Consider the following 11,788-nt stretch of genomic DNA (forward strand, 5'->3'; position numbering starts at 1 on the left):
ACACACAGTATAGACATGTACATGATATATACTGCATCATTAATCTGTTGGTTGGCAAAGCTTTGTGTTAGCAGACTACAACCACGACCGGATAACAACACCATTACAAGCATCCTTTCTAGCCAAGCACGCCGAGCCAGCGAAGACATAGACAACGGCATGAACAACCGCTGCATAAAAAACTTGTACCACATCTGCATCAGGTCTTCCTGAGTATTTTTCGAGGAGGGTCATTTTAACGTTTTTGTGATATATTGAGATCTAATCACGTGGGGAAGTGATGACGTTGACGAAAAGTCCATGCAAAGAATTAATTGTCAGTTTGATATTAAATGATGAGTGATCGGGACAAATGCTTTTGGAATCCTTAGTTTTCTACAACCTTGAGTGACCTTCACCATGCGGAGTGATTTATAAATGGCAATTAGCCAATACACCGAGTGTGCTAATCCTTGTTTTCTGTAATAGCATTTTCTTCTATCTCTGACTTCTTTTGCGTTCATTAACTAATTGAAATCATCTGGTGGTTATTTCGAATTGAATCAGTTAAAATAACAGCGTTTCACTTGTATCCACCTTACTGGAATCCATAGAAATCTGCTGGGAAATACAGCAGACGCTGATAAAACCTGGCATACGTCGACCTCCCGACACCGAATCGTGAAAACAAACGTGAATCACTCACTCGACAACAATCGACGGAAGGCCGCCAGAATTTACATAAATACTCAAGTCATCCCCGACTCTAGTAAGGTGCATCGCAGTGCGGGAAACGCTAGTTGCTGCGACTTTACACCACTGGCTATGCTATCGCTCGCTCGTTGGCTAGGCTATGACGCTCGGCACGCGCTAGTTGGTCTTGCCGCCACCGTTCTGAAAGATGGATGCCCAGGACGTGGATGGAACCTCCTGGAGGTTTGTGCCGCTGTTGCTCCAGATGCTGCGCAGGCCTGCGAATGAGAACGGATCGAAGCTGCTTCCCTGTAACAGAAAGAAAACCATCGTTAGAGAGAAAGCATCGTTAGAGAGAAGCCACCGTTAGAGAGAAACCATCGTTAGAGAGAAGCCACCGTTAGAGAGAAGCCATCGTTAGAGAGAAACCATCGTTAGAGAGAAGCCACCATTAGAGAGAAGCCATCGTTAGAAAGAAACCATCGTTAGAGAGAAGCCATCGTTAGAGAGAATCCATCGTTAGAGAGAATCCATCGTTAGAGAGAAACCATCGTTAGAGAGAAACCATCGTTAGAGAGAAACCATCGTTAGAGAGAAACCATCATTAGAGAGAATCCATCGTTAGAGAGAAAGCATCGTTAGAGAGAAGCCACCGTTAGAGAAAAGCCATCGTTAGAGAGAAACCATCGTTAGAGAGAATCCATCGTTAGAGAGAAGCCACCGTTAGAGAGAAGCCATCGTTAGAGAGAAGCCACTCTTAGAGAAAAGCACGTTACCGAGAGAAAACCACCGTTAGGAGAAATCCATCGTGTAGAGAGAAACCAATCGCTTAAAGAGAGAAAACCAGTCGTGTACCGAGAGAAACCATGCTTGAGAAACCGCGATGAACACACGCACCCGATGCACTAGGAGTAGACAGCGCACGACGCGCAAAACGCTACGCAACGCAGCACACACCATCCACACACACGCACACACACCACAACACAAACATACGACACACACACACATATCACGCACGACTCAACACAATGCACAAGACATGTACACCACAACGCACGCAACACTACACACAAGCACGTGCGCACACCACATACACACACACCACACACACAACACACACACACCACACACCACACACACACACACACACAACACACACACACACACACACACACCACACCACACACACACACACACACACACACACACACACACACACACACACACACCACATCACAGCACACACACACACACACGACACACACACACACCACACCACACCACACACAACACACACGCACACACACACAAGCATGTGTGCACACACACACGCGCGCGCACACACACGCACACAACACACGCACGCACGCTCACCTGCGCAGTCTCGTCCTTGCCACCGCCGGCCTCGCTGCTCATGCTCGCATGGCCGCGCGCTGCCGCCCCGCCAGCCTCTCCCCCCTGCATCCAGTCACCACCGAGCGACCACGCTCCCGTAGCCGGGGGCGTCGGCTCCCACACGGTGGCCGGGGAGTTCGGTGCCGTCCAGCGGTCGGTGGGGAAGGTGCTCTGCTGCGCGTTGTTGTCCCACAGGGTCTCCCTCACAGGCATCACCGGTGTGACGTTGAATCCAGGCCAGTCCTCTCCTACGATGTGTATAATAAGATATGTATAATAGCATACATAGCTTGTGTATATATATAATATATAGTATATTACACAATAGAACTGTTATTACTGTTTCTAACCTGTTAATTCAGGCCAGTCCTCACCTACGATGTGTAATAATAACACGAGTAAAATAACATATATAACGTGTATGTATGTATGTATATCTATATATATTATATAGTATATTATACAAGGTTATGTTAGTGGATTTATGTTATTTACACCGGTATAACATTGAATCCAGGCCAGTCCTCACCTACGATGTGTAATAATAACACGAGTAAAATAACATATATAACGTGTATATATATATATATATTATATAGTATATTATACAAGGTTATGTTAGTGTATTTATGTTATTTATACCGGTATAACATTGAATCCTGGCCAGTCCTCACCTACGATGTGTAATAATAACACGAGTAAAATAACATATATAACGTGTATATATATATATATATATAGTATATTATACAATAAAACTGTTATTACTGGTTTTAACTGATTAATAAAAAATGCATAATAATAAACAGATGGATAACTGGAAGCATATATGGTTTTACATATACGTATATTGTGAAGCTCTAACATAGAGAGAGAGAAATAAACAAACTGGAAGCATACATGGTTGGTTAGCTCTCTGCGCTTCGATACGACACACACACACACAAACCTTTCAGACCCTGCTGGTGGAAATGCTTCTCCAAGCGTTGACGTCTCTCCGCTAGTGAACGCTGCATCATCGATTCCTGTAACGGCCATTGCAGCGAGTATCCAAGCTCAGAACCACGACCACCTGTGTAGTAAGGACAGACAAATATAGTGCAAATATAACGACCACTGCAGCGAGTATCCAAGCTCAGAACCACGACCACCTGTGTAGTAAGGACAGACAAATATAGCGCAAATATAACGACCGCTGCAACGAGTATCCAAGCTCAGAACCACGACCACCTGTGTAGTAAGGACGGACAAATATAGCGCAAATATAACGACCACTGCAGCGAGTATCCAAGCTCAGAACCACGACCACCTGTGTAGTAAGGACAGACCAAATATACGCAAATATAAACGACCGCTTCAACGAGTATCAAGCCTCAGACCCTACGACCACCTCATGTTTTTCTTTTCGTCAGTAAGGACAGACAAATAAAGTGAAATATAAACGACCGCTGCAAAGACGAGTATCGCAAGCTCAGAACCGCAACCTTGTAGTAAGGACAGACAAAATATAGCGCCACAATATAACCGACCGCCTGCGCAACGAGTATCCCAAGCTCAGAACCACGGCACCTGTGTAGTAAGGACCAGACAAAAGTAAGCGCAAATATACGAGCCGCTGGCAACGGTATACCAAGCTCAGAACCCGACCACTGTGTAGTAAGGACAGACAAATATAGCGCGCAAATATAACCGACCGCTCAACGATATCACAACTCAGGAACCACGACACATGTGTTAGTCAAGCGACAGACAAATATAGCGCAAATATATACACCACTGCAGCGAGTATCAAAGCTCAGACACGACCACCTGTGTAGTAAGGAAGACATATATAGCGCAAATAGTAACGACCACTGCCAGGCGGAGTATTCAAGCTCGAGACCATGACTTCCTGCTGGTAGTAAGGACGACAATATAGCGCGCAATATCAACGACCGCTGCAGCGAAGTATCCAAGCTCAGACAACCCACGACCACCTGTGTAGTAAGGACAGGACAAATATAGCGCAAAATATAACGACCACTGCAGCGGGTATCGCAAGCTCAGAACCACGACCACCTGTGTAGTAAGGCGAAGACATATATAGCGCAAATATAACGACCGCTGCAGCGAGTATCCAAGCTCAGAACCACGACCACCTGTGTAGTAAGGACAGACAAATATAGCGCAAATATAACGACCGCTGCAACGAGTATCCAAGCTCAGAACCACGGACCACCTGTGTAGTAAGGACAGACAAATATAGCGCAAATATAACGGACCACTGCAGCCGAGTATCCAAGCTCAGAACCACGGACCACTGTGTAGTAAGGACAGACATATATAGCGCAAATTATAACGACCACTGCAGGCGAGTATCCAAGCTCAGAACCATGACCTCCTGTGTAGTAAAGACAGACAAATATAGCGCAAAATAACGACCACTGCAACGAGTATCCAAGCTCAGAACCACGACCTCCTGTGTAGTAAGGACGGACAAATATAGCGTAAATATAACGACCGCTGCAACGAGTATCAAGCTCAGAACCACGACCACTCTGTGTAGTAAGGACGACAAATATGCGCAATATATAACGACCACTGCAACGAGTATCCAAGCTCAGAACCACGACCTCCTGTGGTAGTAAGGACGGACAAATATAGCGCAAATATAACGACCACTGCAGCGAGTATCCAAGCTCAGATACCACGACCACCTGTGTAGTAAGGACAGACAAATATAGCGCAAATATAACAACCACTGCACGCGACGTATCCAAGCTCAAGAACACACGACCACCTGTGTAGTAAGGACGGACAAAATATAGCGCAAATATAACGACCACTGCGCAGCGAGTATCCAAGCTCAGAACCACGACCACCTGTGTAGTAAGGACGGACAAATATAGCGCAAATATAACGGACCACTGCAGAGAGTATCCAACTCGAGAACCACGACCACCTGTGTAGTAAGGACGGACAAATATAGCGCAAATATAACGACCACTGCAGCGAGTATCCAAGCTCAGAACCACGACCACCTGTGTAGTAAGGACGGACAAATATAGCGCAAATATAACGACCGCACTGCAAGAGAGTATCCAAGCCTCAGAACCGACGCACCACCTGTGTAGTAGGACGGACAAATATAGCGCAAATATAACGACCACTGCAGCGAGTATCCAAGCTCAGAACCACGACCACCTGTGTAGTAAGGACAGACAAATATAGCGTAAATATAACGACCACTGCAGCGAGTATCCAAGCTCAGAACACGACCACCTGTGTAGTAAGGACAGACATATATAGCGCAAATATAACGACCACTGGCAGCGAGTATCAAGCTCAGAACCACGACCCACGCTGTGTAGTCAAGGACGGACAAATATAGTGCAAGATATAGACGACCACTGCTAGCGAATATCCAAGCTCAGAACCACGACCACCTGTGTAGTAAGGGACAGACATATATAGTGCAAATATAACGACCACTGCCAGCGAGTATCAAGCTTAGAACCACGACCTCTGTGTAGTAAAGGGACAGACAAATATAGTGGAAAATATAACGACCACTTGCAGCGAGTATCCAAGCTCAGAACCACGACCAGCCTGTGTAGTAAGGACAGACAAAAATAGTGCAAATATAGCGAGTATCCAAGCTCAGAACCACGACCACCTGTGTAGTAAGGACAGACAAATATAACGACCACTGCAGCGAGTATCCAAGCTCAGAACCACGACCACCTGTGTAGTAAGGACGGACAAATATAGCGCAAATATAACGACCACTGCAGCGAGTATCCAAGCTCAGAACCACGGCACCTGTGTAGTAAGGACAGACAAATATAGCGTAATATAACGACCACTGCAGCGAGTATCCAAGCTCAGAACCACGACCACCTGTGTAGTAAGGACAGGACAAATATAGCGCAAAATATAACAGACCACTGCAGCGAGTATCCAAGCTCAGAACCACGACCACCTGGTGTAGTAAAGGACGGACAAATATAGCGCAAATATAAACGACCACTGCCAGGAGTATCCAAGCTCAGAACCACGACCACCTGTGTAGTCAAGGACGGACAAATATACGCAAATATAACGACCACTGCCAGCGGGTATCCAAGCTCAGAACACGACCACCTGTGTAGTAAGGACGGAACAAAATATAGTGAAAATATAACGACCCGCTGCAACGAGTATCCAAGCTCAGAACCACGCCCTCCTGTTGTAGTAAGGACGGAAACAAAATAGCGCAAACTTATAAGCGACCACTGCAAGCGAGTATCCAAGCTCAGAACCACGACCACCTGTTAGTAAGGACAGACAAACTATAGCGCAAACTATAACGACCACTGCAGCGAGTATCCAAGCTCAGAACCATGACCTCCTGTTTGTATAAGGACGGACAAATATAGTGAAAATATAATGACCACTGCAGCGAGTATCCAAGCTCAGAACCACGACCACCTTGGTAGTAAGGACAGACAAATATAGCGCAAATATTAAACGCACCACTGCAGCGAGTACCGCAAGCTCAGAACACGACCACCTGTGTAGTAAGGACGGACAAATATAGTGAAAATATAATGACCACTGCAGCGAGTATCAGCTCAGAACACGACCACCTGTGTAGTAAGACAGACAAATATAGCGCAAATATAACGACCACTCAGCGAGTACCCAAGCTCAGAACCACGACCACTGTGTAGTAAGGACGGACAAAATATAGTGAAAATATAACGACCACTGCAGCGAGTATCCAAGCTCAGAACCACGACCACCTGTGTAGTAAGGACAGACAAATATAGTGCAAATATAACGACCACTGCAGCGAGTATCCAAGCTCAGAACCACGACCACCTGTGTAGTAAGGACAGACAAATATAGTGAAAATATAACACATAGAACAAGTTCATGCACACGATCACCATATATAAACAGCCTTTCTTCCCCCACTTACGCACACACAAGTCACAGCTGTACGGCTGGCTACCTTTAGCTTACCACTGAACGACCTCTAACATGTAACGAACATAAAAATTAAATGTTTATGAAGATTTGGCTTTCAGGAAACGCCCCTATAATATATAGCCGTTAATTACCCAATAGCTTCTCTACTGGGTAGCTAGCTCCCTGTTTTATACTCCTCCACACTATATAATAAGAATAATAAAATAATGGATTGAATCCTATGTCACAGGTTGAGACACGGCCAAACAAAAGCATCGGCTAAGCCGTGATCCACTTTGGATATAATAATAATATCAATAACAATAACAACAGCAACAACAACAATAATAAATAGCAATGCATACCAGAGAAACCGAGGGAAACGTCGTTGCCAAAGTTCTGGTAGCGGGGGGCACTGCCCTCGACAATCGGCGGTAGAAAGAGACTGTTGTTTCGGAAATCCGGTGGGCTTTTGGGCAATGCGAGGGGACTGCTGTTATCTTCCCACACACTGGCGCTAGGCTTGTTCAGTTTCAGTGGCTTCGGCGTGCTAGACTTTGTTCCTATCGGTCCTGTTTCACACACAGAAGACAGAAGGGGGATGAAACAAAAGCGAACACGCGTCAATCAATGCGAACACTATTTAGTTTTGCATTTGTGTTTCTTTGAGGGTCGCAAAAAGCACTACTACTAAGCATTGTCTGGGGAATCTACTCTCTGCTATATGGGTGAGATTATTAGGTCTACGCCAGTGAAATCAATTCATTTCCAATGCAGGTGTCAGTTGAAGCAAATCAGGACAAATTAAGTGCCTTGCTCCAGTGCACAGCGGCAGTAGGAGAGACCTCAGCCAAAAGTTGACTAATCTGCTATATCAACAACTAGACCACCATTGCTTGCTTGTTTTTCCCCATGAATTTATTCATTTAAATAATAAATTATGATTACATAATTATTAATTTATATATATTATTAATATATAAATTTTCCACCTGTTAACTTTAATTAGTAATAATTACAGGGAATATACACCGGCAGCATACATACCGGGTAGCTTATCTCCGACGGCCCCTTTCCCTCGCTGCCAATCACCACCGCTGCTCACAACACTGCTGTAACTCGAAGAACGGGCAGCGCCACCTGGTGGGTCATGTGACGAGTGCTGGCTCCGCCCACCACCGCCGCCGCCGTGTCTCTGTTGCGCGAATGACTCAGTCTGTGTTGCCAGGTCGATGAATGCTTCGTCTGCACACACACACACACACACGGAAACGTCATCAGCATAAACGAAAACGTCATCAGCATAAACGAAAACGTCATCAGCATAAACAGAAACGTCATCAGCATAAACGAAAACGTCATCAGCATAAACAGAAATGTCATGAGTTAAATGGAAAGGTTTCAAATGGCATTATATTTCGACCGAAATTCCTTGCATCATGCGGCGGGCGGTGTCGTGAAGAGACGGGTAATAGTAGTGAAAACAAAACCGAAACACGGTCGAACGAAATGTAGAGGCAATCATAAAACATGTCATTCAACACTATGCTATTTCATGCACACTCGTTACTTCACTAATACTAACATTCAACCGTCGGCAATATCGTAATGATATCGGGTTTATTCGATACAATGATTTTCATACAAATTCAAGTAAAGAAACGTCACACACTACTTCAAAACATCCACACACGCACACGCACACGCACACGCACACGCACACGCACACACACACACAAGTACACGCAGATCAAGTAACAGCGTCTTGGTTGCAGCTAATGCATATAACTTAACCACTTAGCGAAAGAAAAATTATGGTGCCTAACCAGTGTTGTGGGCAAAGCGCGGCGGCATGTCCCAAATGATAGGTGGCGACTCCTTGCCATGCTCAGAGGAACTACTAGATGCTGGACTGACTGTGTGTAGCCGGCGCGAAAACGCTGCCAACACAAACAACAACAAACCATGCAAGACACTAGCAGGCACACACATATAGAGTAATCAGGAAAGCAAACCATCTTCCACAGAAACATTCAAGCATAAATTTCGATCTCGATAGACGATCTAACAATATGGTGGAAGAACATAAATCGGAAGGAACATCGCAAAACTGACTGTCATTTAAAACAGTGATTCACTATTTGTTCGAAATAAATTACTACTGACTAATAAGGTTTCAATTTATTATCCTATATAGTATATAGTTTATATAATTAATTTTATTAGATACTTCATCTTATATTTATTTTCTTTAATTAGACTTCTTTAATTATTTTCTTTTATGAGTATTAGACTTGCAGACAGCCTGTTTAGAACACATATTATCCCAGCGTTAGCAGAAGCATTTCATACATAGACGATGTAATCTTAAACATTAATTACGTGTAATCAGTTAATTAATATCCTCAAACCCTATACGTGTCACATCAGGCCCACAGTACATACTGATAGGAGTGTACACAGTACATCAGTGCAAACAATGTGTGGATTTCCATACTCCTACTTCCTCTGACAACACAGACTGCAATAACTACGGCATGCATTCAAATTAACATCCACATAATCACTGAATGCAAACAGACTAAAGAAACGATAGATTTCTAAACAACACCACACTATAGTCTCGTTGTCTTCCTCATTTAAAGAACGTCCATGCAGACTCACTTGAGTTTTTGTTGTTGTTGTGGTTAGACTTCTTCCGGGGCATTCGAGTGGTTGTGAAATCGCATTCCTTGTTCTTGTCCGTCTTGTTGGATTGATCGGGTGTGCTAATACAAAAACAAATCCTTCTAATTTAATATAAAGAATAGCATTTTCGAATACAACGCAAGATAAATAATATGATATATATTTAGGATAATTAGTACCATGAAATGAAAAGGACTTCACTATTTAATAAGCGGACGAAAGTTAAGCAATAATAATTAGAATTATATATTGACCATTCTCAATAATAAAAAATAAAAAATATTTGGATCTATAAAGACCAGCACTATGACTAGGAATCGCATCAGATGCACGATGATTAATACGCATGGCGATAATAATTTTATTTTATATTGACACCTACAAATTACGTCTGTTTCACCATTTAGCAACATTTTCACCACAAACATGAAAATCGAACACACCTCGAATTCAACCTGAAGGTGAAATTGCTTCTAATATTATCACGAAATCAGATGAACTCATTCTAAGATTCATATTAACCTTGGTTTTGTAATGTCACTGCCAAATGCCTTGTTGGAATCGCTCTTTGCCTTTCTATGCATCTTAGCCTTCGAACTCATTAGTTCAAAATCATCATCGATGGAGGTTGTCCCGACTGTGGGGACCTTTCCCTGACGACCCTTCCCCTTGTGCTTCTTATTGTTGGTTTTGTGTCCATTGTTATTGTCTGGTGTTAAGTCTCTTGTGGTCGTAACCTGTGGATGACACAGCAGAAGCGCACGCATCAGTACACACAAAGCACCGTGGATACGCACAATAAAAACACCTTTGAGAGAAGGTATTCGTTTTTTCGAGAAAGCAAGAATTTAGCAGAACCTAATGGGAGAACTAAAACCCGAAAATAGTCGTTAACAACTAACACTATTAGTACACACAAAGCACCGTGGATACGCACAATAACTAGACCGACGAACGAAATGAATTAGAGCTGTTTCCCGATCCGCATAGTTTAGCTATTAGCTAAATTAACAATACTAATGAATCTGATACTAATTAAATTGTATTAATTAATCTACATTGCACACCTTGTCGCTGATCTCGGAATCCGGTGACGAGCATTCGGTGGTCGTTGACGAAGTATCCGACTCCTCCAGGTGGCGTGGCAATCGCTTTTCAGCTTTACCTGTATAAATAAAAACAAAAGGTCACGTGAAGACGCGCGTTTATCGATGCTAATAATCTTTCGCTTTTCTATCTCACATATGGACATGACGGTTGAAGCTTGATCAGTGTTACTAACCTTTCCCTCTCTTTTCTATCTCACATATGGTTGGAGAACAATATGTGCTCTGCATATCATGATAAATAATCGTGATGAATAAGCAATGGAGTGACAATGACCGCCGCGCACATAACTGCACGCGCAAACATCGCATGTCACCATAATTAATTCAAAATTCAAAATAAATGAGACACCGGCTATGCGCGCACCTGTCGCTAGCGGCGCTGATCGTCAACTCGGTTACTCAGCAACCCGCAAGTAGTCAGGCGAAATGGGAAATGGCGTTTTCCGCATCTTCCTTTAGATTCTAGAATGTTCTCAATCGTTCACGAGGAGAATATGAAGTTAATAACACTTTCATGCCGCCTATAGCGCAATAGCGGTAATGGGGGCGGGTGGGGTTATAACCAGTTTATACAATGCACCAGTACAAGGGCACGGTTCGAACATTTCATCATCTGTAAATCACTTCTAAGGAATATCTACATTGGGCAGCCCACCTTCTAAACTCATGTTATAGTAAGCGTGCATAGAGCTACAAACGTGGCAGTTTTGATGCTATTTGTCAGCTCTGTAACGATCATGAAAGCTAAGGCACACTGAACTAAAGTGTTTTACAATCACAATTGCATTGAAGTAATCGATTGACGATCAGCCCCGCGCTGTGACCCGGAATTAGTTCCGCGGTACCCCCATTACTGTTAATTTGTTTAAGCCAAAATCACCAGCAATGACTAATGGTAATGTGCTCACCAGCTCATGCTCTCTCTTTCACGATGGATGTAGCTACTGTTTGAGATACAATTAATACGACATACATAATAAAGCAGATTT

The 11,788-nt window shown here is 43.6% G+C and overlaps 1 protein-coding gene across 3 annotated transcripts in view; it reads right to left on the bottom strand.

Moving 5' to 3' along the window:
- Positions 1-460: 460 nt before the first annotated feature.
- Positions 461-11,788, bottom strand: part of LOC106821486 (transmembrane protein 131-like) — a 54,673-nt gene continuing 43,345 nt past the window's right edge. The window contains exons 7-15 of one of the 3 annotated variants that reach the window (XM_014826313.1): positions 10,758-10,855; positions 10,213-10,427; positions 9,667-9,770; positions 8,829-8,942; positions 8,050-8,247; positions 7,368-7,574; positions 3,020-3,142; positions 2,050-2,318; positions 461-981 (exon numbers count right to left, since the gene is read on the bottom strand). In XM_014826313.1, the coding sequence (XP_014681799.1) occupies positions 850-981; positions 2,050-2,318; positions 3,020-3,142; positions 7,368-7,574; positions 8,050-8,247; positions 8,829-8,942; positions 9,667-9,770; positions 10,213-10,427; positions 10,758-10,855 (1,460 nt within the window). In that variant the 3' untranslated portion in view covers positions 461-849. Of the gene's footprint in view, positions 982-2,049; positions 2,319-3,019; positions 3,143-6,803; positions 6,913-7,367; positions 7,575-8,049; positions 8,248-8,828; positions 8,943-9,666; positions 9,771-10,212; positions 10,428-10,757; positions 10,856-11,788 lie in introns of those variants that run through there. The other 2 variants (XM_014826314.1, XM_014826315.1) reach the window with 2 other exon arrangements.

Source organism: Priapulus caudatus, unplaced genomic scaffold, assembly GCF_000485595.1.
Source record: "Priapulus caudatus unplaced genomic scaffold, Priapulus_caudatus-5.0.1 Scaffold75, whole genome shotgun sequence".
Lineage (NCBI taxonomy): Eukaryota > Metazoa > Priapulida > Priapulimorpha > Priapulimorphida > Priapulidae > Priapulus > Priapulus caudatus.